This window comes from Brienomyrus brachyistius, unplaced genomic scaffold (assembly GCF_023856365.1).
Source record: "Brienomyrus brachyistius isolate T26 unplaced genomic scaffold, BBRACH_0.4 scaffold49, whole genome shotgun sequence".
In the NCBI taxonomy this organism is placed as follows: Eukaryota; Metazoa; Chordata; class Actinopteri; order Osteoglossiformes; family Mormyridae; genus Brienomyrus; species Brienomyrus brachyistius.
Window position 1 is genome coordinate 1,760,096 of NW_026042324.1, and position 26,436 is coordinate 1,786,531.

The window sequence follows — 26,436 nt, forward strand, 5'->3', positions numbered from 1 at the left end:
TTAAAATACAAATATTTAGATGTATGAGTAATGTAAATTACATTTGGACATTGAGACATGCACAAAGAAATACCTTTAATTGCAAGGTTGCTACGTTCGGTCAGCTGGCTGGCGTGAGATTTTCAGACAAGTCTCTACAGTCCTTTACATGTATGCAACAGTTTTAATACCTTGTAAATAGTCTGTAGGGTTTGTACAGTACTCCCAACATTTTTGATGTAGCTAATTTTAGGTTTGTATTTGAATAATATATGTTTGCCGTAAGATTTCTTGCACGAGCGTGAGAGTCTGAAAGCGTGAGTGTCACGATATGAAATTTGGCAATCCTGGAACTGGTGGGAAAGATATATTGTGCAAAATGTCAATTAAGCGGAATGTGCAATAAGTGACTTTTTTCATTTTCATGGCCATCTTGCCAGTATGATTAGAGGTGTAGTATTCAACGTCATACGTGAAGAAACATTTTGAATTACCTCTCCATAACACAAGTTGAAGAACCTATAAGCAGAAGCGGGCGGCCCTTTTGCCGCTCCGGAGTTGATTCAAATTAGCCAATAATATTTGAGTACGCATGGTGGTTCTAACGAATCAGCGCCGGGTTTACTGGAACCCTACTATTTTCAAACGAAACGGATTGTCAAATTGGTTTAGGTGGGATAACGCACTGGAGAATATACAGGAAAGCGCACTATATATATATTTCTTTTTTTTAGGAACTGGGAAAAATATCTCGTTTTATAAGTTGTGGAGTTGTTTAAGGTAAGGCATTTGTATTTTGACACGTACTGGTTAGCTGCTGTAGAAGATCCTTGATAGCCATTCTATGCAATCTTAAACCGATGTTAAAATAGAAGGTCGATGGTTTTAATACCGATAGCTGGCTTAGTTGTTGTACTAAGAATATATATTTGTAAAAAACGTATATCACAATGTAATGACTTGTGTTCACTACCGTTCAGATCTAGATGCAAATGTGGTTTGTCAGCGGCTTCAGTCGCATATGCGTAACTAGGTAAAGTTGTGTTACCTTAGATTTCGCCCAAAGGCCATAATTAGTCGTCTAGAATTGCAGAAAAATATTCGTTTCGGTTACATGTAATACATTCCATGCATTTCTGATTTAACGGCTAATTAGTTAGTAATGGAAAAACTAAACCATTGGCCGTTGATATGATGTGCACCGGTAATACTTTAAGGGTGATTTGTGCTTTAGAGTCAGTAAACTGATCTGTTTCCTTGTCATGTGTCCGATACTAGCTGAATGAAATGGTAGTTAGTCCCCTCAATTTAAATGGCAGGCTGTCGTTAATGAGAGTGGGGGCCTTAGTTTAGGCCTGTAGTTTATTCTGGCCGTAACCAAATGATTCTGCCGGCTCAATACATAAACGTCAGGCCCAGTAATACACTACAGTAGCGTAATATACAAAAACAGTGGGAATGGTTTCTTTACAGGTTGTTAAAGACGCGGTCGTCTTATGAAATGTATTTATTTTTTCATAAACTGAACGGAAATATATAATGTATGCGAAATTGTATCTGTAAGTTTCTAATTTAAATTAACCGCTTTTAAACCTAATTTATCATTTCTTTGGCAAATAATCCCAAGCTCACTAAATATGTAGGCGTTTTAATGTTTTTCTTACATGTGAGCTGCTGTTTGTAGATCATTGGTCGTTTTTTTTATTTTGTATTTTTTTCTATTGAGCATTTAACACTGATCCTAGGTTAAGCTCACGCGAGGGCCCTGTCGTGTACGCATGCGCATTCGTTCTAGCTGCTCCCTCACTCCCCATAGCTGCTACTTTTGTCTCGCTTTGAGCCCCTCCCTCGGACTCTCCGCCCTTGGAGGCGTTTCAAAGTAGAGAAGAGTAGCTAATGATTGTCTTTCGGCTTGAAATACCCTCTGTCATCCGAAAAGAAACTCAGGTAACCTGATGTCGTGCCATTAAAGTTAACATTTCATGCATTTAAATGCGCAGATTGCTGGACGTGCTCGTAAATGCCTTGAATCCTCTGCTGATATATTCAATGTACTGCGTTTTCGGGGCCTGGTAGTAGGTGGCAATGGCATCTGCCAAACAATGCCTTCAGTTAAGTTGCAAACATGCTTACAGATTAAACATTGAAGTCGTCGTGTTGTATTTTATTTAGGATGCCGATTATGTGTTCGATTCTTGATGTGTTTGGCTGCTATTTTTGGGCGATTGTGTTTATGTTGACTCCGTTTGTCCGACTGCAGGGCCTGAGTTTATAGCGGATGCTTCCAGAGGAGGCTCTAAATCAGCCAGTGGGTAGATGTGCAACCTTCTGAGTACACCACAAGATAATTAGTTATGCTCGGTATTTTGAATGAAAATTATAGCTTGGTGTTTGAATTTGTCTGTCACGCAGCTAATTTGCTACTCAGCTAGCGGTCCCGAAGCGCAGCCCATTTTGTAAACATCTGCGTACAGTGGAAGTGTGTGTCATCAGCTTGGTTGCTTTTAAATATTTATAGTCATTTTCCCTACAATGTATGCTGTGTTTGACATGGTAGCCGAAGTAGCGCTGTTTATATCAGCAGTCAATTTTCCTTTTTATAAAATGGTTGTGCAGTACGATTTGGGTTGTATGTTTCATGATCTTTGAGAGCAGGTGGATGAAAATCGGTAAACGTGTTAATTGCACGTTTGCCTTAGAACTCTCGCAGAGCGGTATGTGAATGACTGTTACATTTCCACCATATATCAACCGCACATAATAGGCCTGACTACATGCTTGAATGCAGTTCGGGCCATTTGTCTAGATCGATATGAAATTCTAAACCATAGCATCTCATCTAGTGGAAGTAATATTAGCCGATAGAAGGGATGCACCGATTGCGTTTTCCTTGGCCGACCCGGATTGCCGATTTTTGAATAATTTTGAATCCTTGCGTTTCCCAATTTCTTGGTTAAATAATGCTAAATAGCAGACATCAAATTTTTGGACTTGGGCTTCTGCAAGCAAATATTTTAAATAACCAGTTCAGATAAAAATGGCTTCCTAAGTTTCAAATTAAATTAGACCAAACATTTCTGGAGTACTTCCTCCACAAACAACTTTTTGTTTACATCTTGCATACTGTACATTGACCGTCTTCCTCCCACACTGTAAAGACTTTCCAAACAACTAACATGTTTTCCATAAGGGTTTTACCTTATCTATCACATTATTGGGAGGAAGGAAGGTGAGAGGCAGGGGACACAACTAGATGGAAACTGAGTTGGAAGTAACAGTTTGTAGCATTATAATGATACATTTGTATACTTTACTCGTAAATGAATCTAACTTGTTATTCCAAAAATGCTTTTTAAATTAGCTTTTTCTGTATAAATGAACACATCAGTTTGGTTAATAACTGCACACTTCTGAACTTAGTTTGCAACAAATACAAACAATGGATAAAATAATACATGATTTAAAATTTGAGTTCCTAAGAATTGTTTGGTTAGTTCAGAACATGTGGAAGATGTTGTGGACAATGTGCTTGTACACATTCCTTGTTTGGAGTGTTGACATTTGAGGCAATTAAAGATTGTATTTCCATCTGTTATATGGATGGTATCTTTGCGAAGTTTACGAATTACAGTAGATTGGTCCAGACTGGCATTTGCTAATACAAACCATTTCCCCAAAGATCAATGGAGTTTTTAGTTCATCAAGCCAGATGATCCACTGAGACAGATAATTGACAAAGAAGCAAGATATATAGACAGTTCTGAGATGTTATGCAAGTCGAAATTTTGTTTCACGATGGTCAGTTTTTGTTGTAGTACCTCAACAGCCTTTGTACATGCAGGCATCCTGTGCCGAGTATCTCTGTCATTGAAGTAAGTAGTGCAATTGTAATTGGGTATTCATTGAAAGTTCAGCGTAGCTCCACTTTATGCCTAAGCCGTTCCTTGACAGCACCTATGTTATGTGCTGTTTGCCTAACTTGTATGTCACTTTTGATGCCATTGTCTGCCAAATAAAAGTAAATAGTGATGTGATTCTTACAGTACCTCTAATGTGGATGCAGTTGTAACCACTATTTGACCTTTTGTCCTTTCCACATAACTCTCCATTAAGAAAAATGGCTGCCCGACTAACTAGGGCTCGTTTTGTTTCTACTGTATGAAATCAAGGACAGAAAAACAAAAGTACTTCTTAACGTTGATTACCTGTAAGTGCTTTGTCTGTTCCATTTTAAATTGGTGTGCATAGTATGTACAGTACCTGTAAGGCAATATTACATAAAAAAAAAAACAGCTTAACATCAAGTGAGTTACCTGCCTAAGCATTCTGTGTCAGCATTCTGTTTAAGCTTTGATAGCCCGGAAGTGATTTGCCTTCTCTATATAAACGGGGTATATGCTTATATAGGCAATATGTAAAGATAAAGTGCAAAATCAAATTGGTACCATAATGAGGTTCTTTGTAAAAAGATGAGCAAGTCACTCTCTGAAGCAAGGTGACTGCTACCAAATCTTATCTTTATAAAGCAAAATAATTTTGATGTGAATGTAACCACTGGTAATCATGGCATTGTAAGGGTGCTGTTCCACCGCACAAAGCATGGTATTTTCAGTACTTTCGCTTTTCCGTTGAATTCCGGTCGAGTACCAGCACTGAAAGTGCCAAACCAGCTGGGGTGCTTCTTTGGTACTTCAGTACTTTGGGGTGAGACTTGCAAACGTATTTGCTGTCGATTGATTATGCAAATAGCCTGCCGTTGAAACACAAAATACAACCACCATCTTTTGAAACGCATACCGAACAGCAAGAAATTATATAAAAAAATAGTAGAAACAAATATAAAAATGAAAGGAGGGACAAACATGGAAACGCAGGCTTTAATTGCCATATGGTCGGATGAACAGATCCAGCGAGATTTGGATGGGAAAAAAAGTAATAGCAAGCCGCTTGGAAGAAATGGGGCATACTCAACACTGTACAGTGTCGCTTTAAAAATCAAAAAACTTAGCAGGACTACAGGAAAGTGAAGGATCATAATGGCATGTTTGAATTCAGCGCTGTGCTTTGTGATGTTAGTCAGGGGCGGTCACTGATGTCATTTGGTGCCAGTACCAGTTTTTACTCAAGTGAAAAACCGACACAAAAGAAGTACTGTACATTTGGTACTTTATGGAAGTACCGAAAGTACGGTACCTGGTGTGGTGTAAAAGTAAGTGTAGATGGGCAATCTATTATAAAACCCAAAAGAGCACAATATTTTTGATGCAGCAAACCCACATAAAGGGGGCAAAAAACGTGGTTTCAAGTGGTTGAATAATTAGAATAAAGAGAACTTTGAAATACTTTTATATACTCTGTACCTGTACACTCCTTGATGGTTCCATATCGGGTTTAGTTAGGTACTTGTAACATTTGAATTTGGCAATGGGTTTCGTCTTTCTGTTTGTCTTCAAGATTGATAATATAGACATATAGAACTCTTGTTTAGGAATTGCGTCAAGACCTTGGGCAAAGCTTGTCTTGGTATTAAACTGTATTTCTGCCACTGTATGTGTGACACAAATGTTAGACATAAACTCTGTGCAAAAAGACAATGCTTTTCTTTGGCTTATAATAGGCAAATGTTGGTGTGTGCACATATTAGGTCTATTTTGCTGTTGAGTAACATGCTCAATAAAGGAACTTTTCTCTTCCTGATAATGTGGTATTATGGAAGCTCTCCATAAACAATCAGGCAAACGTCACTTTTCAGCAGTTATGTTTCCTAGCTCATCAGAGAGAATCCTGTTAGGAAGCAGTGTGTTAGAATTTTACTATATATATATTTTGTACATTGTAATGTTTGGTCTGTTATTGCGTTATGGTTAACTGTTGTCAGGTATGGTAAAATATCTTTTTTTTTCTTTTTTTTTTTTCGTTTCAGTTAAATATTTAGTCGGATTGACATCGGGCACCATGGGGGATGACAGTGAATGGATGAAGTTGCCCATTGATCAGAGATGTGAGCACAAGGTAAATGTTATTCTGAGCAGTTCTGCAATGTTCCTGCTTTCCACTTTTTTATCATTTTCATGGAAAAATGTTTCGACCCATATTAATGTTCCATGTGCTCTCTAGTCTAATGTGTGCATGTCTAAAGTCATTTAAGCAAGCTAAACACAATATCCTTGAATAGGTACCTTTGATTTACTTTCCTGGCTTATCTCTTTGGCATGTTTAAGAGCATCTGGTCTCAGTTGTTCTGCTGTGAGTATTATCATGGTGCGCTTGATGTGTCTTCCAAATAGAATACCTTACAAGAATCATTATAAAATTGTTGATTCAAGCAAATCTAACCAAAGATTTTAAAGGGTCATTTTATTTTTCCTCTTTTATCCTGACTAATGTAACTAGATTTTACGGTACTCCTTTCTTTCCTGAATAAGAGAAAATCCTATTTTATGGGTCAGCTGCAGTTAAATGACAGTTCCTTTCACACAATTTGCTAAGATGACGCTAAAATGATTTAGAAGGTATTTGTTTAGCTGTCCTTGTCTCCTAGGTATGGAAAGCCAGGTTAAATGGGTATGAGGAGGCCCTGAAGCTGTTCCAGAGGATAGAGGATGAGAAGAGTCCTGAATGGAGCAAATATCTTGGACTGATAAAGAAGTTTGTGACAGACTCAAATGCTGTGGCACAATTGAAGGGCCTGGAAGCTGCAGTCGCTTATGTTGAAAATGCTCATGTTGCTGGAAAGTGAGTTACACCTAGTGTCTCAAACGTTTGTGTTGCTAGTCCTTGTCCAGGGCTACACTGCTGATGAAGTGGAAATCTAAAGGCCGTTTATATTACTTAATACTAATACTGATCAGACTGCTTTTAACTGACATCAAGGTACCATAGAAAATATGGTACCTTGACTTGAGGTCAAAGGTAGTTTCTGCCCATTTGACATAAATTTTAAGTGTTGATCTCCGCTGCTTTATTTTGATTTGGTATAAGTGTTGATATTTGTTTAAGATTTTGTGACTATCCACTGCTAAGGCAGTTAAAGTTATCAATGGCAACTTTGAAAAATGTGAACTACTTAGAGGATGTAGACAAAGCAATGGTTCATCCTTCGATGGCAAGCCTATATTCACTGATGTACTAAATCTACTTTTCAGGACAACTGGTGATGTGGTCTCTGGAGTGGTCAGTAAAGTGTTCAATCAGCCAAAGGCTCGAGCCAAAGAGCTGGGAATGGATATCTGCCTAATGTACATAGAGATAGAGAAGGCAGATATGGTCCAGGAGGAGTTGGTCAAAGGGCTGGATAATAAAAACCCCAAGATTGTTGTAGCATGCATTGAAACCATACGGAAAGCACTTTGGTATGTTTATGCCTTGACATTTCAATTGGAGTTTGATGTGACGTCCCCTTTTTTGTATATGTATGGGGGCTGCTTTGGCTTAATAAGGTTGGGAATAATGGGTAATTGTCTTGGATAAATCCTGTTTCTTCTAGCTGCTCTGATTTTGTTTTAAAGCTATATATACATTTTTGCAGTGAATTTGGTTCCAAGATTGTTACACTCAAGCCAATTGTGAAGATATTGCCAAAATTGTTTGAGTCTCGAGAAAAGGCTATTCGTGATGAGGCCAAATTGCTAGCAGTGGAGACATATAAGTGGATTCGCGATGCTATTCGACCACCCCTTCAGAACATCAATTCTGTTCAGGTAAGATGCTAGTAAAAGGATAATTATAGCAATAAAAGGTGTATGAAGATGTTTTGCGTCATTGTGGTGCTTCAAGAGTAGTTTAATGTCTGAGGTAAGTACATTGTATGTATATGTAATGGCCTTAGGCCTATGTAAATTTGAGTAGACTAGTTAGATTAAGAATTGGGTAAAGTGTTTAATATTAGCAATCATTTATGTTAAGGGTATGCGTTATTTTATTATGTAATCTTTATGTAAATTTCCATTTGCTTTGTGTATGTAACATTGCTGTAAATCCTTGGGAATTCTCAAGTGTGTGTGTGCGCATCCTAGTTGAAGGAGTTGGAGGAGGAGTGGGTGAAGCTGCCAGCAACGGCTCCCAAACAGACTCGTTTCCTGCGCTCACAGCAAGATCTGAAAGCAAAGTTTGAAATGCAGCAGGCAGCTGGTGGAGATGATGTTGATGGTATGCATTTTCCTACAGCTGCCTCCTTTTCAGTTTCTTAATTTATGCATTCAGATATCAATACATTTTTCTGATATGCACTGCTTGTTTTGTATAGACATTGCTGTGTTTCTGCTGTCTTTAACTGTGGTATTGAGTTAAGGAAGTGCATTATGTGAAGACGATTATGGAATGCAATTATTCTGCAGGTACTGGTTGGAATACAGTGCTGTCTCGGTATAATGCAGGAAAAATGACCATAGTGCTCATAGATTAGTATGTTAGAATGTGCCAATTTTTCCATTCCTGTGCAAGGGTGACTTGCATAGTCATTTTTCAGTGAACTGTAACATGAAAAGGTGATTTCCATTAGACCTCTATGTGCCAAGCTTGCAGTTTAAAAAGTGTAATTGTATCTTATTTAGGGTGGGTGACATGGCCCACCCCTAATTAAAATAAATTTCTACAGTAAATCTGGTGCTGTATTATTCTTGCGATAACTCTGAAACAATATACTGTGACAATTATCATCGGCCAGCACAATCTGTAATTACACTGTCTGCAGTGCACGTCATGTGTATATAAAGAAGTAGGATAGATCTTGAAGGTTACAGCTGTTGTCCAGCTAAGATTGATTTGTGGTCAGTAAATCAGATTCAAAGTTGAAATTTTTGAAACATGATCTGTGCTTGATGTTTGCCTCTTCCAGGTGATGATGATGATGAAGGCTGTGCCCCTCAGGTAGACCCGTATGAGCTTCTGGAAGCTGTGGAAGTTCTTTCTAAACTTCCCAAGGATTTCTATGAGAAAATTGTAAGTGGTAATTTAATTTATTGGACTGAAACTCCAGGCATGTATTTCCATATTGTAGTTGAAAACATCAGTAATAATGACTCTGAAATGCCTGCTTCTTAAAATACCTACTTTTGTATTTTAGGAGGCGAAGAAATGGCAAGAGCGGAAAGAAGCTTTGGAAGCTGTGGAAGCCTTGGCAAAAAATCCTAAATTAGAAAATGGGGATTATGGGGACCTGGTCAGAGCACTTAAAAAGGTAAAGTCTCAGCTGTGTTAATGCTAAGCCTGTTCTTCAGTTAGTGGCACGTGTTCATATTCTCAAACTGCTGTCTAGGTTATTGGCAAGGATGCTAATGTGATGCTGGTGACATTAGCGGCTAAATGCCTGGCGGGACTGGCTGCTGGTCTTAGAAAGAAGTTTGGGACATATGCAGGCCATGTAAGTATCTCAGATATGTCCTCCACCCTCCCTCACGTTAGTGTGGTGATTTGTCGTGTGTGTAAGTGTGTGTTTTTTTTTTTTTTTTTTTTTTTTTTAATTTAAGGTAGTGCCCAATTTGAATCCTATTTTCCTTTTTCGGTAGGTGGTGCCAACTATTTTGGAAAAGTTTAAAGAGAAAAAGCCACAAGTGGTTCAGGCCTTACAAGAGGCTATCGATGCAGTCTTCCTAACGGTAAGCTTAAAAAAATCTTTAATTCTGACTTATTGCCCAGCCCTAGTCATGCCACCGTCAATGATTATACTCATTGTCCCATAAAACTTAAACCATAAGAAAATTAGAAACTTTGATAAACTGTCAATAAGGAAGATTGCTTCACAGTGCACATCAACCTGTCATCACAGAAATGAATGCAATTTCAACCAGTCTTATTAGACTTAAGAACATAGAACCACCCTATATCCAAGAAACACAGCAGACTCAGTTGAGTTAGTTGAACATACCACATGCTACTGTTTTGATAATGCATGTGGGGGATGGGTGATCATTACTGATTTTCTTTTTGATCTAATACCAATTCATATCAAAATCAGTATGACGATTAACTTTGCCGGGGTGGTGGGGTGCAAATTCAGTGATTTTAATATGATTCATATTTTAATGCTAGACTTGATTCCTAAAGTAAAACATTCCAGTTAAAATAATTGGTTTTTCAGTGTCTGTCGCACATTCTTAGTACATGTCATGGAAGAGATGAGCACTCCCAGAGGAAAGTTGAAGAAAGCGACGGCGTAACACTTTTTAAAAAGGAAATATTGTTTATAAAATAGCTAAAAAGACATTGGTGGTGTGGCAGTACTTTGGCAAGTTAGCTCAACATGCAACAGTGTGGTTCTTTATATTGTAAACTCTGCCACAGGTAAAGCTGGACATTGCTATGAACTGTGAACTTTGTTCCACTGGATTACAGAATTTATTGAGTACAGGCACCAGCAGTCACGCACCAGCAATGTCAATGCCGTCCCCTATAATGAGCAGCGAGGCAGGAAAAAGCTCGGGAACAAACCATATTGTTGGTGTTTTACGTCGTAACACCCTAAAGGGTTTTTTTTTTGTTTGGTTTATGTGTTAAAATTAGATTTCAGTTTGCAGTCCATTTAAGTCATTTTTTATATTCTGGATTTTTTTAAGGGGAATCCTTAAATGATTGTACAAAAATGAATGAGAAGGAGAAAAGAGAACTGGCAACAAGACGTTTGTCTTCCACTGTGGAAATATTTTGGGGTTCCATTGATATTGAGTAGAAGCAAGTGATTTCTCGCCACTGCTTTGTCAGTTGGCACAATTCTTAGCAACTTATTTGACAGACTTTTCTGCTAGATAAAATGTTTGGATACAGGTTTTTATATCACAAATCTTAACTCTCACTGAGTTTCCAATGTTATTCTGCTCTACTTGTTTTTCTGCAGACAACTCTTCAGAATCTCAGTGAAGATATACTGGCTGTGATGGACAACAAGAATCCCTCCATTAAACAGCAGGCTTCGCTGTTCTTGGCAAGAAGCTTTTGCCATTGCACCCCCTCCTCATTGCCAAAAAGTCTCCTTAAACCATTTTGTGCAGCGTTTCTGAAGGTATGTCTGCAACACAATAGATCAGCTGCTTTGTTTTTTAAAAGCAATTGAATTTCCAGTTGATTTAGAGCTTAACTTTTTTTTTACTGATTTGACCTTGACAGCAAGTGAATGACTCTGCGCCAGAAGTGAGAGATGCTGCATTTGAAGCTCTGGGCACAGCAATGAAGGTACTGGGAGAGAAGGCAGTTAATCCATTCCTGACTGATCTGGATAAACTAAAGCTTGACAAGGTGAGTCATGTTGCCTTGCTTAGTTTCTGTGACGTAGTAGTGTACAAGGTCAGTGCTAGCCAGCATTCTAGAATGGAGTTATGCTCCAAAATCTGCTCTACGGAGGCAGGCATTTCATAAGTGAAATGACCAGTGAACGAAAACCAAACTCTTTGTGTTGTCGTTTTTCAGTTGAAGTTTTAAGATGGAATTTATGGTCTGCTGGACTGACCTATAAAGCCATTCACCGGCTGAAAGGATTATGTAGGTTCTGCTTCACGAAGGAGAACAGGGTGGTTTCTGTAAAAGAACGAGTTTTATTGGTTCCAGCTGCCCTTACTGTTCGGCACGCAGTGTGGGACAAGCTGGACTTCGCTGTCTCTTTGATTTAGTATTTTAATTTTATTTAATTGGCATAGGTGTTTTTATGGGACTTTTTTTTTTTTTTAAATTATTATTAAGTATTTAAATTGTCACCTAGTCATCTATTTCTCTGTGTCCTTCACCTATTTAATTAATCAAAAGTTGATTTTGTTAATTATCCTGGTAAAGGGGGAAATTCAATCCCATGGTTCAGTCAGTCACCCCAAGGCCACAACATCAATATCTGCAGTTGGTTGCAAGCCAGGTGTTTCCTTCAGTTTGGAAAGCAGAATTAATCTTTCATCCTGTACTCGGCAGCTGAAAAAAAAAAAAGATTAGAAATAGTCTGCGTGTGTATTTGCCTACACTGGGCATACAGCTAACATGATCAACTCGCAGTCAAAAGAAACAAATTGCGATTCAATGCAGCGGCACCATTAATGTTCATTTCATTTTAAGAATATTGTGATCTGGCCCCACTGTGCAAATCTTGGTAAACATTTGTATTCGGAGACTAATGAATAGATCGTACAGGCTTCATCTGTAATGTAAGCTGCTATTTCCAGCATGGTTTGTAACGGCTGTAATTTTTTGAAATAATTTTTTTTAACAGATAAAAGAATGTGCTGACAAAATTGAGCTGGCAAGTGGAAAGAAAGGAGGTGGTGCAGAGAAAGAGAAACCAGCTCCAAAGGCACAGCCCCCACCAGAAGCTCCGACAAAGCCTTCCGCACCTCCAAAGAAGGCCTCTGTAGCTAAGGTAAACGGCAGTAAACCCTACAGCTAAATCTCCAAGTGCTTCCCAAGATATGTCTGGATGTATTCTGGTGAAATGTGTTTGATTCATGTTTAGCCCGCTGGACCACCCAAGAAGGGGAAACCTGTAGCAGCCGTGAATGGTAAAGGGAAGAAGGCTGTAGAAAGTAAGGACATGGTAGAGGCGGAACTCTCTGTAAGTGTACACCGGTACTGTGAGATCCTTAAGTATTGTCATTGTCCGTTTCATAGTAATGAACCTGCATGTCTCTTTCAGGCCGAGGTATGTGAGGAGATGTCTGCAGCTGTACTCCCGGCTTCTTGCATGCAGCTGTTAGACAGTGCTAACTGGAAGGAACGGCTGGCCAGCATGGAGGAATTCCAAAAGGTAGCTTTACATATGAATATACAGGAATGTTAGAGAGTATATCTTGGTTATATATTTGTGAAGCGTAGTTGACCTGTTGTGCCTTCATCCTAGAAAGAACGTCTTTAACAAATGTCGCATGCATTTTGAAATGTTTAGGCTGTGGAACAGATGGACAAAAACGAGATGCCTTGCCAGGCTCTTGTCCGCATGCTGGCTAAGAAACCAGGCTGGAAGGAGACCAACTTTCAGGTATAGCTTGGTTGCTCCAACTCTTGGTGTTTTAACACTTGTTTCTAAAATGCCATTCTTACTGTTTCCCAATTCTTTTTGGGTGGTGGTCTAGGTGATGCAGATGAAGCTTCACATTGTGGGCCTTATCGCACAGAAGGGCACATTTTCAAAGACTTCTGCCTTCACAGTCTTGGATGGACTAGTAGATAAGGTGGGCGATATCAAGTGTGGGGGGAAAGCCAAGGAAGCCCTGACTGCCATTGGGGAGGCCTGCTCTCTTCCCTGGACTGCTGAACAGGTCAGCTGCCGCTGTTCTCTGGGGACTGTCCAAACAGCTTCCGGGTAGTTTTGTTTGATACTGACTTGCAGGAACCATAAAGAATAGAAGAGAGGTTGTGTTTTCCCATTGCTGACTCCATGGGTCAGATGGGAATATTGTGCCTTTTGGAGATCCACCGTATAATCTTGGCAAGCCAAACTGTTACCAATGTACTGCTCACTTCTGATTTGCTTTATTTTAGGTTGTGTCAATGGCCTTTGCGCAAAAGAATCCTAAAAACCAAGCAGAAGCACTAAATTGGCTTGCAAATGCTATGAAAGAATTTGGATTTGCTGGGTGAGTTAAAGTGATATATTTTGTAATAAAAATCTGAAACTGTACTGATTTCAATCTAAGCTTCTAATTTTTTTCCATTTTCTTTAGAATTAATGTGAAAGCATTTATTAGTAATGTCAAGACTGCTTTGGCTGCCACCAATCCTGTAAGTATTTTTTTTTTAAATGAAAATTTAGGGGGTTTCCCTCCTCTTGCATTATACAAAACAATTCCATAATGTAAGGGTTAATGCTTGACAGGCCACGCATGTTGTGTGTTTAAAATGCACGATTTAGAGCACGTTACCCCACTTATGCCATGCTCCCACACAATTGTATTGCACATTTGTACTTGAAGATATAATTTTTTATGTTTGCATTTGTTACTAACAAATGTCCTTTTGGCAAAACCTGTATTTTAGGAACACCATCTCCCGCTTCGCAAATCTTATCAAGGTTTTAAAATACTGGAACAGCTTTGCTCTCTAAAATGCTGTCAATACCATATATCATGGTGCAGTGTCTGGACAGTGTGAAATATTAGATACCGCCCAAACCTACTATTAAACATTTTGCCTACATACAACCCAAGTTACCGTCTTTCATTCAAGTTTACCAAGACCATAAGCCAGTCATTAGTCGTTAGCTAGTGATGAGCACATTGGTCAGTGTTTATGTACATTTTGTAAGCAGAGTGCTTGGTGACCATGGTATAAGCAAGATCATGCACTCCAAGAAGTGTGTTGTACGTTTATAAAGGCGTGCTTGTAGGGGCAGAGAAATTCAACCCTTGTGTTTAATTTTGATTTAAGTTCCTCCTTGTATTTAGCTGCATTTTGGTGAAAACCTGACTTTACCAGTGTATCAGTTATTAAAAGTGGATTTGCATGTCGTCTGAGGCAAGTTACACAGGACTGTAAAGTATGACTGGACTACAAGTGCATTACTTCACCAGATCATTTTGGTATTTAATCATAGACCACAGGTCACATTCCTCCATCTGTTGCAATTTCTTTGCTATTATAGTTTCCGTTAAGTAACATTAGTTAGAAGTAACATATTGGAGAATTCCACAGTGCTGTGGTATGATTTAAGTCATGGATGTGAGCTTGAAATTAAGTCCATTTCTGTTGCTGCATCTCCTGTTTAGTTCAGCATTTCACTGGTGATCATGCACCAGCCGCTTTAACTCCCTTTTGTTATGCATTTTGAATGACTTTCTGGTAGTTATTCAGTGACGTCTCATTTCATAGGCTGTGAGAACAGCTGCAATTGCCCTGCTTGGAGTCATGTACTTGTACATGGGCGCCCCTCTGCGTATGTTCTTTGAGGATGAAAAGCCAGCTTTGTTAGCCCAAATTGATGCCGAATTTGAGAAGGTATGTACTAGTGTTTCTATCCTCGCTCTGGGGACAGGCTGTCAGTCAATCTCTCTGACTGTTATGAGTGTTAATGGAGGGTTACAATTTCCTTATTCAATATAATGTGATGGGTTAACTTTTTTAATCTTGAAACCTGTTCTTGTAAGTTGTATCTGTATTTGTAATCTCTCAGTTCAGAAGCATGCTGTCGGCATGGTTTATCAGTGTATGTGGGGTTGTGATGTAACAGATGCAGGGACAGTCACCGCCAGCCCCCTTCAGGGGCAACTCAAAGAAGGGAATCGAGGATGACAGAGAGGAAGCTGAGGAGCAGGATGACGAAGGAGGCCAGGATGTCATGGACCTCCTTCCCCGGACTGATATCAGGTTACTGTGGATCACAAATTCTCACATATCTGATATAATAACTAGTTGGTGCAGAAGACGTGGTTAAGAATGTTAAATGCCTTTTGCACAACATGCTACCTAATTTTCACGTGCTTCTCATATTGTTTAGTATATGGTTTTATGTGGTTAAGTGGAATTTTATGATTCTGTTTTTCAGTGACAAGATAACATCTGAAATGGTTTCAAAAATTGGAGACAAAAACTGGAAAACCCGAAAGGAAGGGCTGGAAGAACTGGCTGCAGTCATTTCTGAGGCCAAATTCATTCAACCAAATGTGGGCGAACTTCCTATGGCGCTGAAGGGCCGTCTGAATGACTCCAATAAGATTTTGGTGTGTATGCAAAAGAGCATTGAATGCTAAATATCAGTTAGGAAATTAATACCTTTTAATTAGCTAATATTTAATGATTTATATTGAATTCAGTGTTTTAATTACAGGCATTATAATTCTTATATATGGAATGCCTTGAACCCTGTTCCTTTCTACTTGCATATTTTACACAGTTTACAATGATTAAATGAAACGTGTTTGTATTCAGGTCCTGCAGACACTAACCATCCTACAGCAGATTGCTACGGCGATGGGCCCGGCCTTAAAGCAGCACGTGAAGAACCTGGGGATTCCTGTCATCACAGTGCTCGGGGATAGCAAGGTGACTCATTTGGTAGTTGAATCTTTGTGTTTCTTTCATAGTTTGCCTGGGGTCTCATCACTGCATTTCCTTCCACTGCTTTGCAGAGCAATGTGCGTGCTGCTGCCTTGACCACACTGAATGCTTGGGTGGAGCAGACTGGCATGAAGGAGTGGCTGGAAGGGGAAGACCTCTCTGAGGAACTCAAGAAAGAGAACCCCTTCCTCCGACAAGAGGTGAGTGAAGCTGTGCTCAGTGTATCGAGTCATTTTCTTTGAAGGTGCAAGTAAAACTGGAATCTGTCTGTACTGGCTTTTCATTTTCTCATCTGTTTTTGAGAGACTGGAACTATGCATGACTGCCGAAATACTTTCCAGGTCCTGGCTTGGCTGGCTGAGAAGCTTCCAACCCTGCGCTCCGTGTCTTCAGACCTGATGATCTGTGTGCCCAACTTGTATGCATGCCTGGAAGATCGCAATGGGGATGTCCGCAAGAAGGCACAGGACGCCCTGCCCACCTTCATGATGCACTTGGGCTATGAGAAGATGCTCAAAGCAACTGGGAAACTCAAGGTGTGCTTCTCATCCCTGAAACAGGGAGTGTCTGGCAGAATTTAGTCGTAATAGTTTACAAGAATAATTACTTATTTTGCTGAAGTCACTGATGTGAGCTGGTTGATGAGAAATCTGAGAACATTCTGGTGCTGACAAAGAGAAATGTCTCGACAAGGAGTATAAGTGGGTGTGTCTGAGAAGTGCACTCAAGCAAGAAATGTATGTAGGCTACCTTGTAATTTCCAATGCTCACATTGGGGAAATGCTTTACACCTGCTGCGCTTATCAATCCTGAATATTGTAACGGATTGGTTAAGAATGTCAAATGTGAAATCAAAGCAAAATGCAAACATGGGTGACTTATTAGCCACATGGCATACAGAAGTATTGCGCCCTTCCCCCCACCCAACCACTCCTGAGGGGCCTCTTGTTTTTGCCCCGTCCTTCAGCCAGCCTCCAAGGATCAGGTAGTCAGCATGCTGGAAAAGGCCCGTGCTGTCATGCCGGCCAAACCAGCTGCCCCTGCCAAAGCTGCGTCTTCGAAGACTCCTGCCTGCCCTCCTGCTGCAAAGCCACTCTCAGGTTTGTTGACCTGAGTATTGCTGAAGAGAAAAATATAATTAATGCTGAGTCAATCAGAATGTCTTTCACGTACAAGCCTAAGATTCAAATGTGAAATGAAGTAAACATGGGGGGAAAATCCTTGAATTAATGGAAGCCAGTATTTTAGCACTAGATTGTATTGGTACATGGAATGCTGTGAATCTGTCTTCTGTTCTGCTTTCAGCTCCATCTAAGTCTCAGTCTGTCAGTGAAGATTCTGGGGTATTTGAACCCAAATCTGACACCAAGAAGACCAAGCCTGGTGGAACTGCTGCTAAAGGAAAGGTTGGATTGCTCTTTCTGTTAAGAGACATGCGCTGATTGTAGAGAGGAATATTCAGTGGCTGTGATTTGGATGCCACCTTTACAGTTTGACCTTGCATGCACTTTCTTTTGTGCAAGAACGGGAAAAAAAAATTGTTTTCCCCCCCTGCCTGCTTACAAGCTGATATGTTTATGTTGTTAGAACACTTCCCAGGAGTTGAATGGGAGCGTGGATAAAGACGATAGTTTCAGTAAACCAAACAGACTTTCAAAGGGGAAATCAAGCAAACAGGTACTTTTGTTGTAGATTTAAAAGCCCACTGTGAGACTTCCTGGATGGTGAAGGTTGGTCAATGGGTTTTAAAAGGTGGATAGTGCACATTAAATTCTGAAATTGGATTTCACACCTGGTCACCCTCTTCCGCATATTCTTGCCTTTACTGCCACTTCTGAAGATGTAATCACATTTAACAATTTGCAGGTTCTGGGTGGGAAAAAAGCCCCAGCCAAGACCAGTGCTAAAGATGAAGATGACAAATCTGGCCCTATCTTCAGCATCATACCTAATGGAAAGGAGCAGAGGATAAAGGAGGAAAAGGGGCTGAAGGTTAGCCTTGTGTTCTCTCGGTGCTCGGCGGTATGTTTGCTGCTCTTTTGCTGATTTTTGTCAGTGTTTCACCCCACTCTTGCACCCCACAGGTCCTGAAATGGAACTTTATGACACCCCGGGATGAATATGTGGAGCAGCTAAAGAATCAGATGTCTACTTGTGTGGCAAGGTGGCTACAGGACGAACTCTTCCACTTTGACTTCCAGCGCCATGTCAAAGCCATTGGCGCCATGATCGAGGTTTGTTGCAGTTTATTGCAGGTTTTGGTTTTAATGTGCCTGTTTCGTAGCTACCATTTAAAGACTGTCCCCAAAAAGCACAGTCGGGAATGTTATAGTTGTATCACTGTTACACAAATCTGTTTTTCCTGAGTAGTTCATAATTGAGCTGGAAATAAACCTGCCATTTGTTCCATTCATAGTATAGCAATTAGTAAAATGGTGCAAAAATGCAGAATTCATCTGTTTTCTTGAAGCATTTGGAGGAAGAGAGGGATGCTACCATCAGCTGCCTGGACCTCATCCTGAAGTGGTTCACTCTGCGTTTCTTTGACACCAACACCAGTGTGCTGATGAAGGCCTTGGAGTACCTGAAACTGCTGTTTTCTATGCTTAGCCGGGAGAATTACCATCTCAATGAGTTTGAGGCTTCCTCTTTTATCCCCTACCTTATCGTTAAAGTGAGTCTTCCCTCGTACCACTCTCCATAATTACCCTTAAAATACATTGAGTTAAATTGCCTCTAGCAATAGTGGTACTATCCATCTCTGTCTGTACAGTCTTGCAATTCATTTGACCAGTGAGTGATTTATATGCAAAATATTTTCTGTGCATTCCAAAAAAACACTATCTAGCCTCCAAGGTAAAAATCTACTGTAAACATTATGAAAGCAATTTCCTCCTGAAATTTGAGGGGACTTTTCCAGTCGAATACTATTAACAAAAGTGAACCTGGTTTAAAAACGGTGTACACATGACAAAATGCACATTGCTTGAATGAAATATTTCTGAATGTCTAAAATACCTTTTGCTGAGCATGTCGATCCCCGTAGGTCGGCGAATCAAAAGACGTTGTCCGCAAAGACGTACGTGCCATTCTCACGATGTTGTGCAAGGTTTACCCTGCCAGTAAAGTCTTTACATTCCTCATGGATGGGACTAAGTCGAAGAACTCAAAACAGAGAGCAGGTGAGGGCCATATGGTAATTTATTTTTATTTTATTATTTTTTTTTTTTGGTGGATGTCGCTTCCCTCTTTAGCTTGGGTTTTTGCTTGATTTATGTTGCTTTTGTACGTCTCCCCCCCCAGAATGTTTAGAAGAACTCGGCTGCCTGATCGAATCTTATGGAATGAATGTTTGCCAGCCTACACCTGCAAAATCCCTCAAAGAAATAGCAGTTCATATTGGGGACAGGGACACGTCGGTGCGCAATGCAGCTCTCAACACCGTTGTAACGGTATACAATGTCTGTGGGGACCAGGTCTTCAAACTAATTGGCAATGTAAGTGCTTCTGAATGTTCATCCTTGACAGCATGGTGTTTTCTTGGTTTGCAAATATTCCCATGTAAGTAACTGCTGTTTTCCACAAAAAAATGGAATATTCCAGTGTGAGATGATGTACCAATTTATACATTTATGATCTTCCTTCTCTGAATAAAAGGTCAGCAATTCATTTCAGTTTTTGAAATGAAGTTCTGTTAACAGCTTTCAGAGAAGGACATGAGCATGTTGGAGGAGAGGATCAAGCGCTCTGCCAAGAAGACTCCAGCTGCTCCTGCTCGCCAACCGGAAGAGAGGGTCCAGAGGGCACCGCCAGGGAATCCTAATGCCAGCATGACGCGAAAGCCAGCCCCAGATGAAGCACCCAACAAACTGAAGTATGTAATGCCGTGCTCTCCTGAACACAAGCCAAGGGGCTCAGCTAGAGTCGTACTGCTCCTTTTCTAGCTTTTCACCTGCTCTCTCTTCTGATGCGTGAAATCTCTTCTGGCCCTTTCTCTGCTTTCCGTGGACAGAATTATGTATCGCACTTACAGGATGTAAGTATTTAATGTAACACCCCCCTCCCATGGGAAGCCTTAAGCAATTTATTTAATGAGTAAAGGGGGATTTTTGGCAGAAAAGTACTGTGGGATTCCGTAACCGTGCACTGACATGTAACAGGCTCACGCTTTCCTCACAGTCAGGCACGTGCCCAGAACGCTCTCGCTGAACAGTCCTCCCCTGCCATCACAAAAGAGTTCCAGCTGGACCTGGACATGATTGAGAATGACCACACCAGAGTGAGCGAGCTGCCTGACCTAGTGCAGCATAAGTTGGATGAGCTGCTTGAGCCTGTCATGATCCCAGAGCCCAAGTGAGTACTTCCAGTCTCTCCTTTGGGCGCTCAGTGTCTCTGCTTCTGCGGTTGCTCTGCCTTTTCATACTATTACTTCTTGTGGTGTTAAGTGACAGGAAATAGTTTAGGCAAGCCACTGCTGTGAAGAATAAGCAAGCTGATTTATTCTATCTTTTAACCTCTTCTTAACTGAATAAGTTAAGACTTGGTAGGAAATATGGGTACATGCATGACTCACTGTGAGTTATGCATTTTTAAACAGTTGCAGGAGCAAAGAACTGCCCAATGTGAAGCAGACTGCATATAAATGTCATGCATGGCTTGCAGTGCATTAACCTACTTGTACCACGATTACTACACATTTGTCTTACATTTTCACCTTTACAAACTTTCATGCGAGTATTAGTAGAGCTTTCTTCTGCCAGCAATTAAACATTTTGTTTACATACAACCCACACCCAGGGCGGCATGGTGGAGCAGTGGTTAGCACTGTTGCCTCACACTTCTGGGACCCGGGTTCGAGTCTCCACCTGGGTTACGTGTGTGGAGTTTGCATGTTCTCCCCATGTCGTCGTGGTGTTTCCTCCAGGTACTCCGGTTTCCCCCCACAGTCCAAAGACATGCTGAGGCTAATTGGAGTTGCTAAATTGCCCGTAGGTGTGCATGTGTGAGTGAATGGTGTGTGAGTGTGCCCTGCGATGGGCTGGCCCCCCATCCTGGGTTGTTCCCTGCCTCGTGCCCATTGCTTCCAGGATAGGCTCCCGACCCCGCGCGACTTCTTTTTACATCATGTGGACAGGCGGGTATGTTTGCACTGGTAATGGATGGCACCAGGACACACTGTAGGAAGAAGATAAGCTGGTGGAGTGAGTGTGATGATCTGAGCAGTGTTCTGCTGGGAAACCCTGGGTCTGGGCATTCCTGTGGAGGGTATTTTGATGCATGACTCTGGGCACGACATCATCACAGACCATTTATATTCATGATGACACATATTCCCGATAGCTGGTGGCATCTGTAAACAGGATAATGCACCCTGCCACGCGGTACAAACTGTTCAGAAATGGTTTGTGAACATGATGCAGAGTTCAGGGTGCCCTGACCACCAAATTCCCCAGGTCTGAATCCTATTGAGCATATTTGAGATGTGCTGGAACAGCATGTCTCAACCTTGCAATTTCAGGGATTTAAAGGATCTGCTGCTGACTTCTTGGTATCAAGCAACTTTGGAGGTCTTTCTGAACTGATGTCTCAGCCGTTCAGAGCAATTTAGGTCATAAGTGGTCATGATGTTTTTGGGTCATGTGCATGCAGATGCGTACATACATATCCATTGTTTTAACTTTTATGTACCTCTTAGTATTCAGCTGTGTTTTGGGTAAAACCAGAGTTTATTTGTTTTTTATTGAAACTGGACTTGTGGTCAATTCCATTTAGGCAGGTTACACAGGACCGTAAATGCGTTTTTGAAAGGAGCCATTCATCCTTCTGGGGTCAAGCCTGCATAATGTGCATATGTTCTAAACTGCTGGGTAAAGTACTCAGTTTGCAAACTCAAGTAAAAGTACATATACCACACCAGATTTAGAAAAGTAATCCAGTAAAATACTCAAGTTGGGGGAAAAAGTCTCATTTTCCTTTTATTTAGAATGATAAACTTCCCACGCTGGCTGGCTTAGATTAGCTAAATGGCTTTTGTGTGATGCGGAAGACAAAAGATCTACCTACAGACTAGATTTAATACTGAAATACAAACATTTCGTCGGCTGGTACTTTTAGGCCTCAAGTAGTGAATGAGCAGACTAAAACCCTCGTTCTCCACTTCAGAAATGGCTGGTTGCCCAGTGTAGTCATCTTGATTAGCAGCACCAGTGTTATACTGAAATGATTTTGAATATTGATAATATACCAAAATTGCCATCCATTAACTTTAACCGGTGCACCATGAATTTTCACATTGTTTCTTCATAAACATATATAATGCCTAATATTAAAGAAGTGTTGCTCAAGATTCGTAACCAGCATGGTTGGTGGCTAAAGAGCCATAAAGTCTTGGTGCTGCAATCGTTTGACCACAGATGAACCGCATTCTTGCATCATATGCATGTATTTGGGAAAGTAAGAACTGGCCTTAAAGAATGACTGACTGTACTGCAAATCCAATACATCATGAATTTGGTATCAAATCACTGACCACAGGTCTCTGTAGTTTTCTATTTATTTTAATTGTTATGCATAAAATTTTTTATTTTTTTTTTTTGTTACTGGTTTATATCTGTGATTTTTGCCTGGCTGGTGCTATGTGTGGTTATAGAAAATCCACACCCTTCTAACAATCAGATTTGAGAATTCAACAGCGCTATGGTATAAAATGCCAGGTTTGAGTAAATAATCAGTCTGTCTAAATGCTGTGTGTTTGTCTGCAGGATTCGTGCGGTGTCTCCTCACTTTGATGACCTGCGTAATAGCACTGCTTCTACCATCAACTTTGTCATCTCACAAGTGGCTAGTGGGGACATAAATACTAGCATCCAGGCTCTTGCACAGGTATGCCTTTGCCTGGTTTTGAGCTTCTATTCTGTTGTCTCCGTTCGGTTTTGTTTGATTTTTGTCCCTCTTCTCTACTCAAAATCCAGATTGATGAAGTGCTGCGGCAAAAAGACAAAGCAGAGGCCATGTCAGGCCACATTGATCAGTTCCTGATTGCAACCTTTATGCAGCTACGACTCATCTACAATACACACATGGCTGATGACCGGCTAGACAAGAAGGAAATCTTCAAGCTGTACAGCTGCATAATAGGCAACATGCTCTCAGTTAGTCCAGTCTTCTTGCTTCTTTCCTCTTAGGAATGACTGTATATTACCTTCACTGCCTTCATGAGTCAGTGTGATCTGAAATCTGCACTCAGTTTGCACCATTTCCTCCCTGGCATCTCATCCAGAATAGCCTATAATATATAATCCAACTGTGTAATCTGCTCATGTTGAGTAATTGTGCAGCATTGTCACTTAGTCTTGGGGTCAGACCCTTCATGCTGTTTTTGGTGAAAAGCATGCATGCCTGGCTCCTTCCTGGCTGTCACTGTCTGGAGTGATGAGTTGCACCTACCAGTGGGGTGGTTCTGCAGTGGCAGACCGCTCCACTCGGACTCCTGACGACAAGCTTGAGTGCACAGGGGCCATCTGACCAGCAGTGCTGAGCCAGGCTAGGGCCATTGATGCATTTCTTGCCTTCCCATATGTTGGTCTTGGGTTTTCTGAGTGACAGTTTAAAATTAATATTCAGCAGCAGGGAATATGAAGTGTGCTCTGTGCACCCTTTCAGCTGTTCTCTATGGAGAGCTTGGCACGAGAGGCCTCTATGGGCGTGCTGAAGGATCTGATGCATGGACTTATCACACTGATGCTGGATGCCCGGGTAGAGGACATTGAGGATGGCCAGCAACTCATCCGCTCTGTGAACCTGCTAGTAGTCCGGGTTCTCGAGAAGTCTGACCAGACTAATATTTTGAGGTTTGTGTTTCTTCCTTCAGACTATCAAGCTAATTTCAGGTACTTGCTTGTTTTGTATGTATGTATTTATTTATTTATTTAAAAGTTGACCTAATTCCTATCGATTTTTCTAGTGCTCTCCTTGTGCTGTTGCAAGACAGTCTTATTTCTGCAGCCGGCTCTCCAAAGTTCTCTGAACTGGTCATGAAGGTATGCTTCAGCTTTTATGAACTGTTTGTACATCTCAACAATTTGCATTGCATTAGAATCTCCTTATCACCATATACATTTCCCCAGTGTTTGTGGAGAATGATACGGTTCCTCCCAGAGACCATTGGCAGCATCAACTTGGATCGGATCCTGCTGGATGTCCATAACTTCATGAAGGTGTTCCCCAAGGAAAAGCTTAAGCAGTTAAAGAGCGACGTACCTCACAGGACCCTCAAAACATTGCTGCACACGCTCTGTCGGCTTACTGGTGCCAAGGTACTTTATCTCTCTCCCCTTTCTTTAGTGGGCTGTTGATCACACATTTTCATGTCGGTGGGTTATTAGGACAGATTTCCTGCATATGACTTATTGCTTTTTTATGGAATAGGGAAGTTGGTTGAATAGTATCTGGAAATAACTTCATAGAATATTTGAAAGAAGCTGCCGCTCCTCGTGATTTGGGTGTTTGTGATTTGCACAAGATTTTGCATCTTTGGATATTTATATATTTGTGCTTAATCAGATCCTGGATCATTTGTCCATGATTGAGAATAAGAATGAGTCTGAGCTGGAGTCGCACCTGAGGCGAGTGGTGAAGCACTCAAGCAGCCTCTCTGGCTTCAAGTCCGATAGAGGAACTGAGAAAGGAACCATCCGGCCGGTATGTTCAGTGCAGCCCTAAACTCTTATGATTTCCAGTTGTCTTCAGGGAGAGTCTAAAATTTCCTTACGTTTAGGATGAGAAGATGTCTAAAGCGAAAGTGAGTGATATCCTGTCTGAGATCTTCAAAAAGATTGGGTCCAAGGAAAACACCAAGGAGGTAATGTGTGTTTTCTGTAGCATCTGTGCAGTACAGGCAGGTTTGAGGCAATCAGTGGTAAATGTCCCCTTTTTCTTTTTTAACAGGGGCTCACTGAACTTTATGAGTACAAGCAGAGGTACTCTGATGCAGACCTTGAACCTTTCCTCCGGAACACGTCCCAGTTTTTCCAGAGCTATGTGGAGCGAGGCCTGCGTATAATTGAATCTGAGCGCGAGGGCAAGTCCAGAAGCCAGACTTCAAACCCTGGTACTGACCCTTGTCCCCAAGCATTGCCACTCTCTTGTTATAGGAGTTTTTGTATTTATGTATTGCTTTTACTCTAACTGTATCTTGCTTCAGAAAAGGACTGTAGTAATTACACTGACTGCTTTCTCTCCTCCTGCAACGCCTAGTTATTCCCCCACGTGGCACGGATAACGTGTCGGATTCCAGCTCCGTGTCCCTCAATAGCAATGGGGAGGAGCTAAAGCCTGCTGTGTACTACGAGAGGTTGAAAATATTAAGGCAACGCCATGGACTGGAGAACAACACAAAGGTATTGCGCCATTTACAATGCTTAAATAGGTTCTACTTTTCAGTGTTTAACTTCATTACTGCTGCAGTCATTACTGATATGACTGATAATATGATTTGAAAGTTGCAAAATGAATACCATAAAACCTGATTTATTTTTTTAGTCCAGCTTTGGTTATGCACATCACACCCCTGTGATGAGGTTAAACTGACCCCTCCCTTGCCCCTTCAGCAACAGCAGCAGGAGGAGGACGACAGGCCCCCGCTAACATCCTTGCTGTCCAAGCCATCGGTGGCTTCCTCCACAGACATGCTGCATAGCAAGCTGTCCCACCTTAAGGAGTCACGCGAGCAGTACCACCAGGAGCAGTCGCACTCGCACAGCCCCTCGCGCTCCTCCACCCCTGCCACCAATCTCGACGACCTCAAGAAGAGGCTGGAGAGGATAAAGAGCAACCGCCAGTAGACCTGCTTAGTCGCTATTTATCCCATCCCTTCCACCCATGTATAAAACTTCATTGTATAATATGTGGATTATTTGTTAAGTATCGTGGCACAATTATTTGTATATATTCTAGGCCTCTTAACCACTAAAACATTTGTCATTCTAGGATTTTAGTGTACAGTTCTCTGTGCAGAATTCTGTATGTATACTGTAACATGTCCACTTTCGGTTTTAGTACTAGTCATATGTCTTTCTTTGATCATTTAGTACTCTTCTGTACTGTTTGTTCGCTTTCCTTTTATGACGTTCTTATTAACTTGAAAGCAATGATTCTGTTCCAGAATCATCGTGCATGGCATGAAGTAAATGTTTTGTAAATAAAGTTTGCATTACTAAAAGCAACTTATTTAAACATTTGTTTACTTAAGTCCCATTACCTCTTGTGAACTGTAGAATCTTAAATTTTTATTTATTTCAAATTTGAAGTAGTTTTAAATTGTTCCTTATAGTTGTGTATAATCTTCAGTAAAATGGCAATAAAGGTAAGTCATCTTTTTTTCTTAAACACAATGTTCTTTGTGTGCTTTTGTGGGATGATTGTACATATACATGATTTTGCAGATTTGTGGTAGTTTTTGATTTGTGCTGCCACTTAATTCTAGTGTAATACTGGCTT

The 26,436-nt window shown here is 40.8% G+C and overlaps 1 protein-coding gene and 1 non-coding gene across 6 annotated transcripts; both read left to right on the plus strand.

The window, feature by feature from the left end:
* The first annotated feature begins 624 nt into the window (after positions 1-624).
* On the plus strand, positions 625-26,166 carry LOC125723475 (cytoskeleton-associated protein 5-like). Of its 5 annotated transcripts, none has more exons than XM_049000070.1 (46): positions 625-759; positions 5,903-5,991; positions 6,521-6,714; positions 7,125-7,331; positions 7,508-7,679; positions 7,995-8,127; positions 8,816-8,919; positions 9,044-9,157; positions 9,236-9,340; positions 9,486-9,575; positions 10,811-10,975; positions 11,080-11,208; positions 12,164-12,310; positions 12,404-12,502; positions 12,584-12,694; positions 12,833-12,925; positions 13,020-13,205; positions 13,429-13,523; positions 13,611-13,668; positions 14,755-14,880; positions 15,113-15,249; positions 15,428-15,602; positions 15,811-15,924; positions 16,011-16,139; positions 16,281-16,475; positions 16,907-17,039; positions 17,245-17,345; positions 17,527-17,616; positions 17,806-17,931; positions 18,024-18,173; positions 18,410-18,613; positions 18,986-19,121; positions 19,243-19,436; positions 19,641-19,813; positions 19,952-19,975; positions 20,119-20,292; positions 22,701-22,821; positions 22,911-23,090; positions 23,602-23,789; positions 23,903-23,978; positions 24,066-24,254; positions 24,502-24,639; positions 24,716-24,799; positions 24,886-25,048; positions 25,195-25,337; positions 25,548-26,166. In XM_049000070.1, exons 2-46 carry the CDS (start codon positions 5,935-5,937, stop codon positions 25,779-25,781), a joined length of 6,156 nt encoding a protein of 2,051 aa, XP_048856027.1. In that variant the 5' UTR covers positions 625-759; positions 5,903-5,934; the 3' UTR covers positions 25,782-26,166. The 5 variants fall into 5 exon arrangements, with proteins under 5 accessions (XP_048856027.1, XP_048856026.1, XP_048856028.1 ...); XM_049000069.1 differs by lacking the exon at positions 625-759 and adding an exon at positions 1,780-1,926; XM_049000071.1 differs by lacking the exons at positions 625-759; positions 19,952-19,975 and adding an exon at positions 1,780-1,926.
* On the plus strand, positions 23,360-23,468 carry LOC125723507 (small nucleolar RNA SNORD67). The gene has a single exon (XR_007386918.1). It is a non-coding gene; the product is annotated as a small nucleolar RNA SNORD67 (small nucleolar RNA).
* Positions 26,167-26,436: the final 270 nt, after the last annotated feature.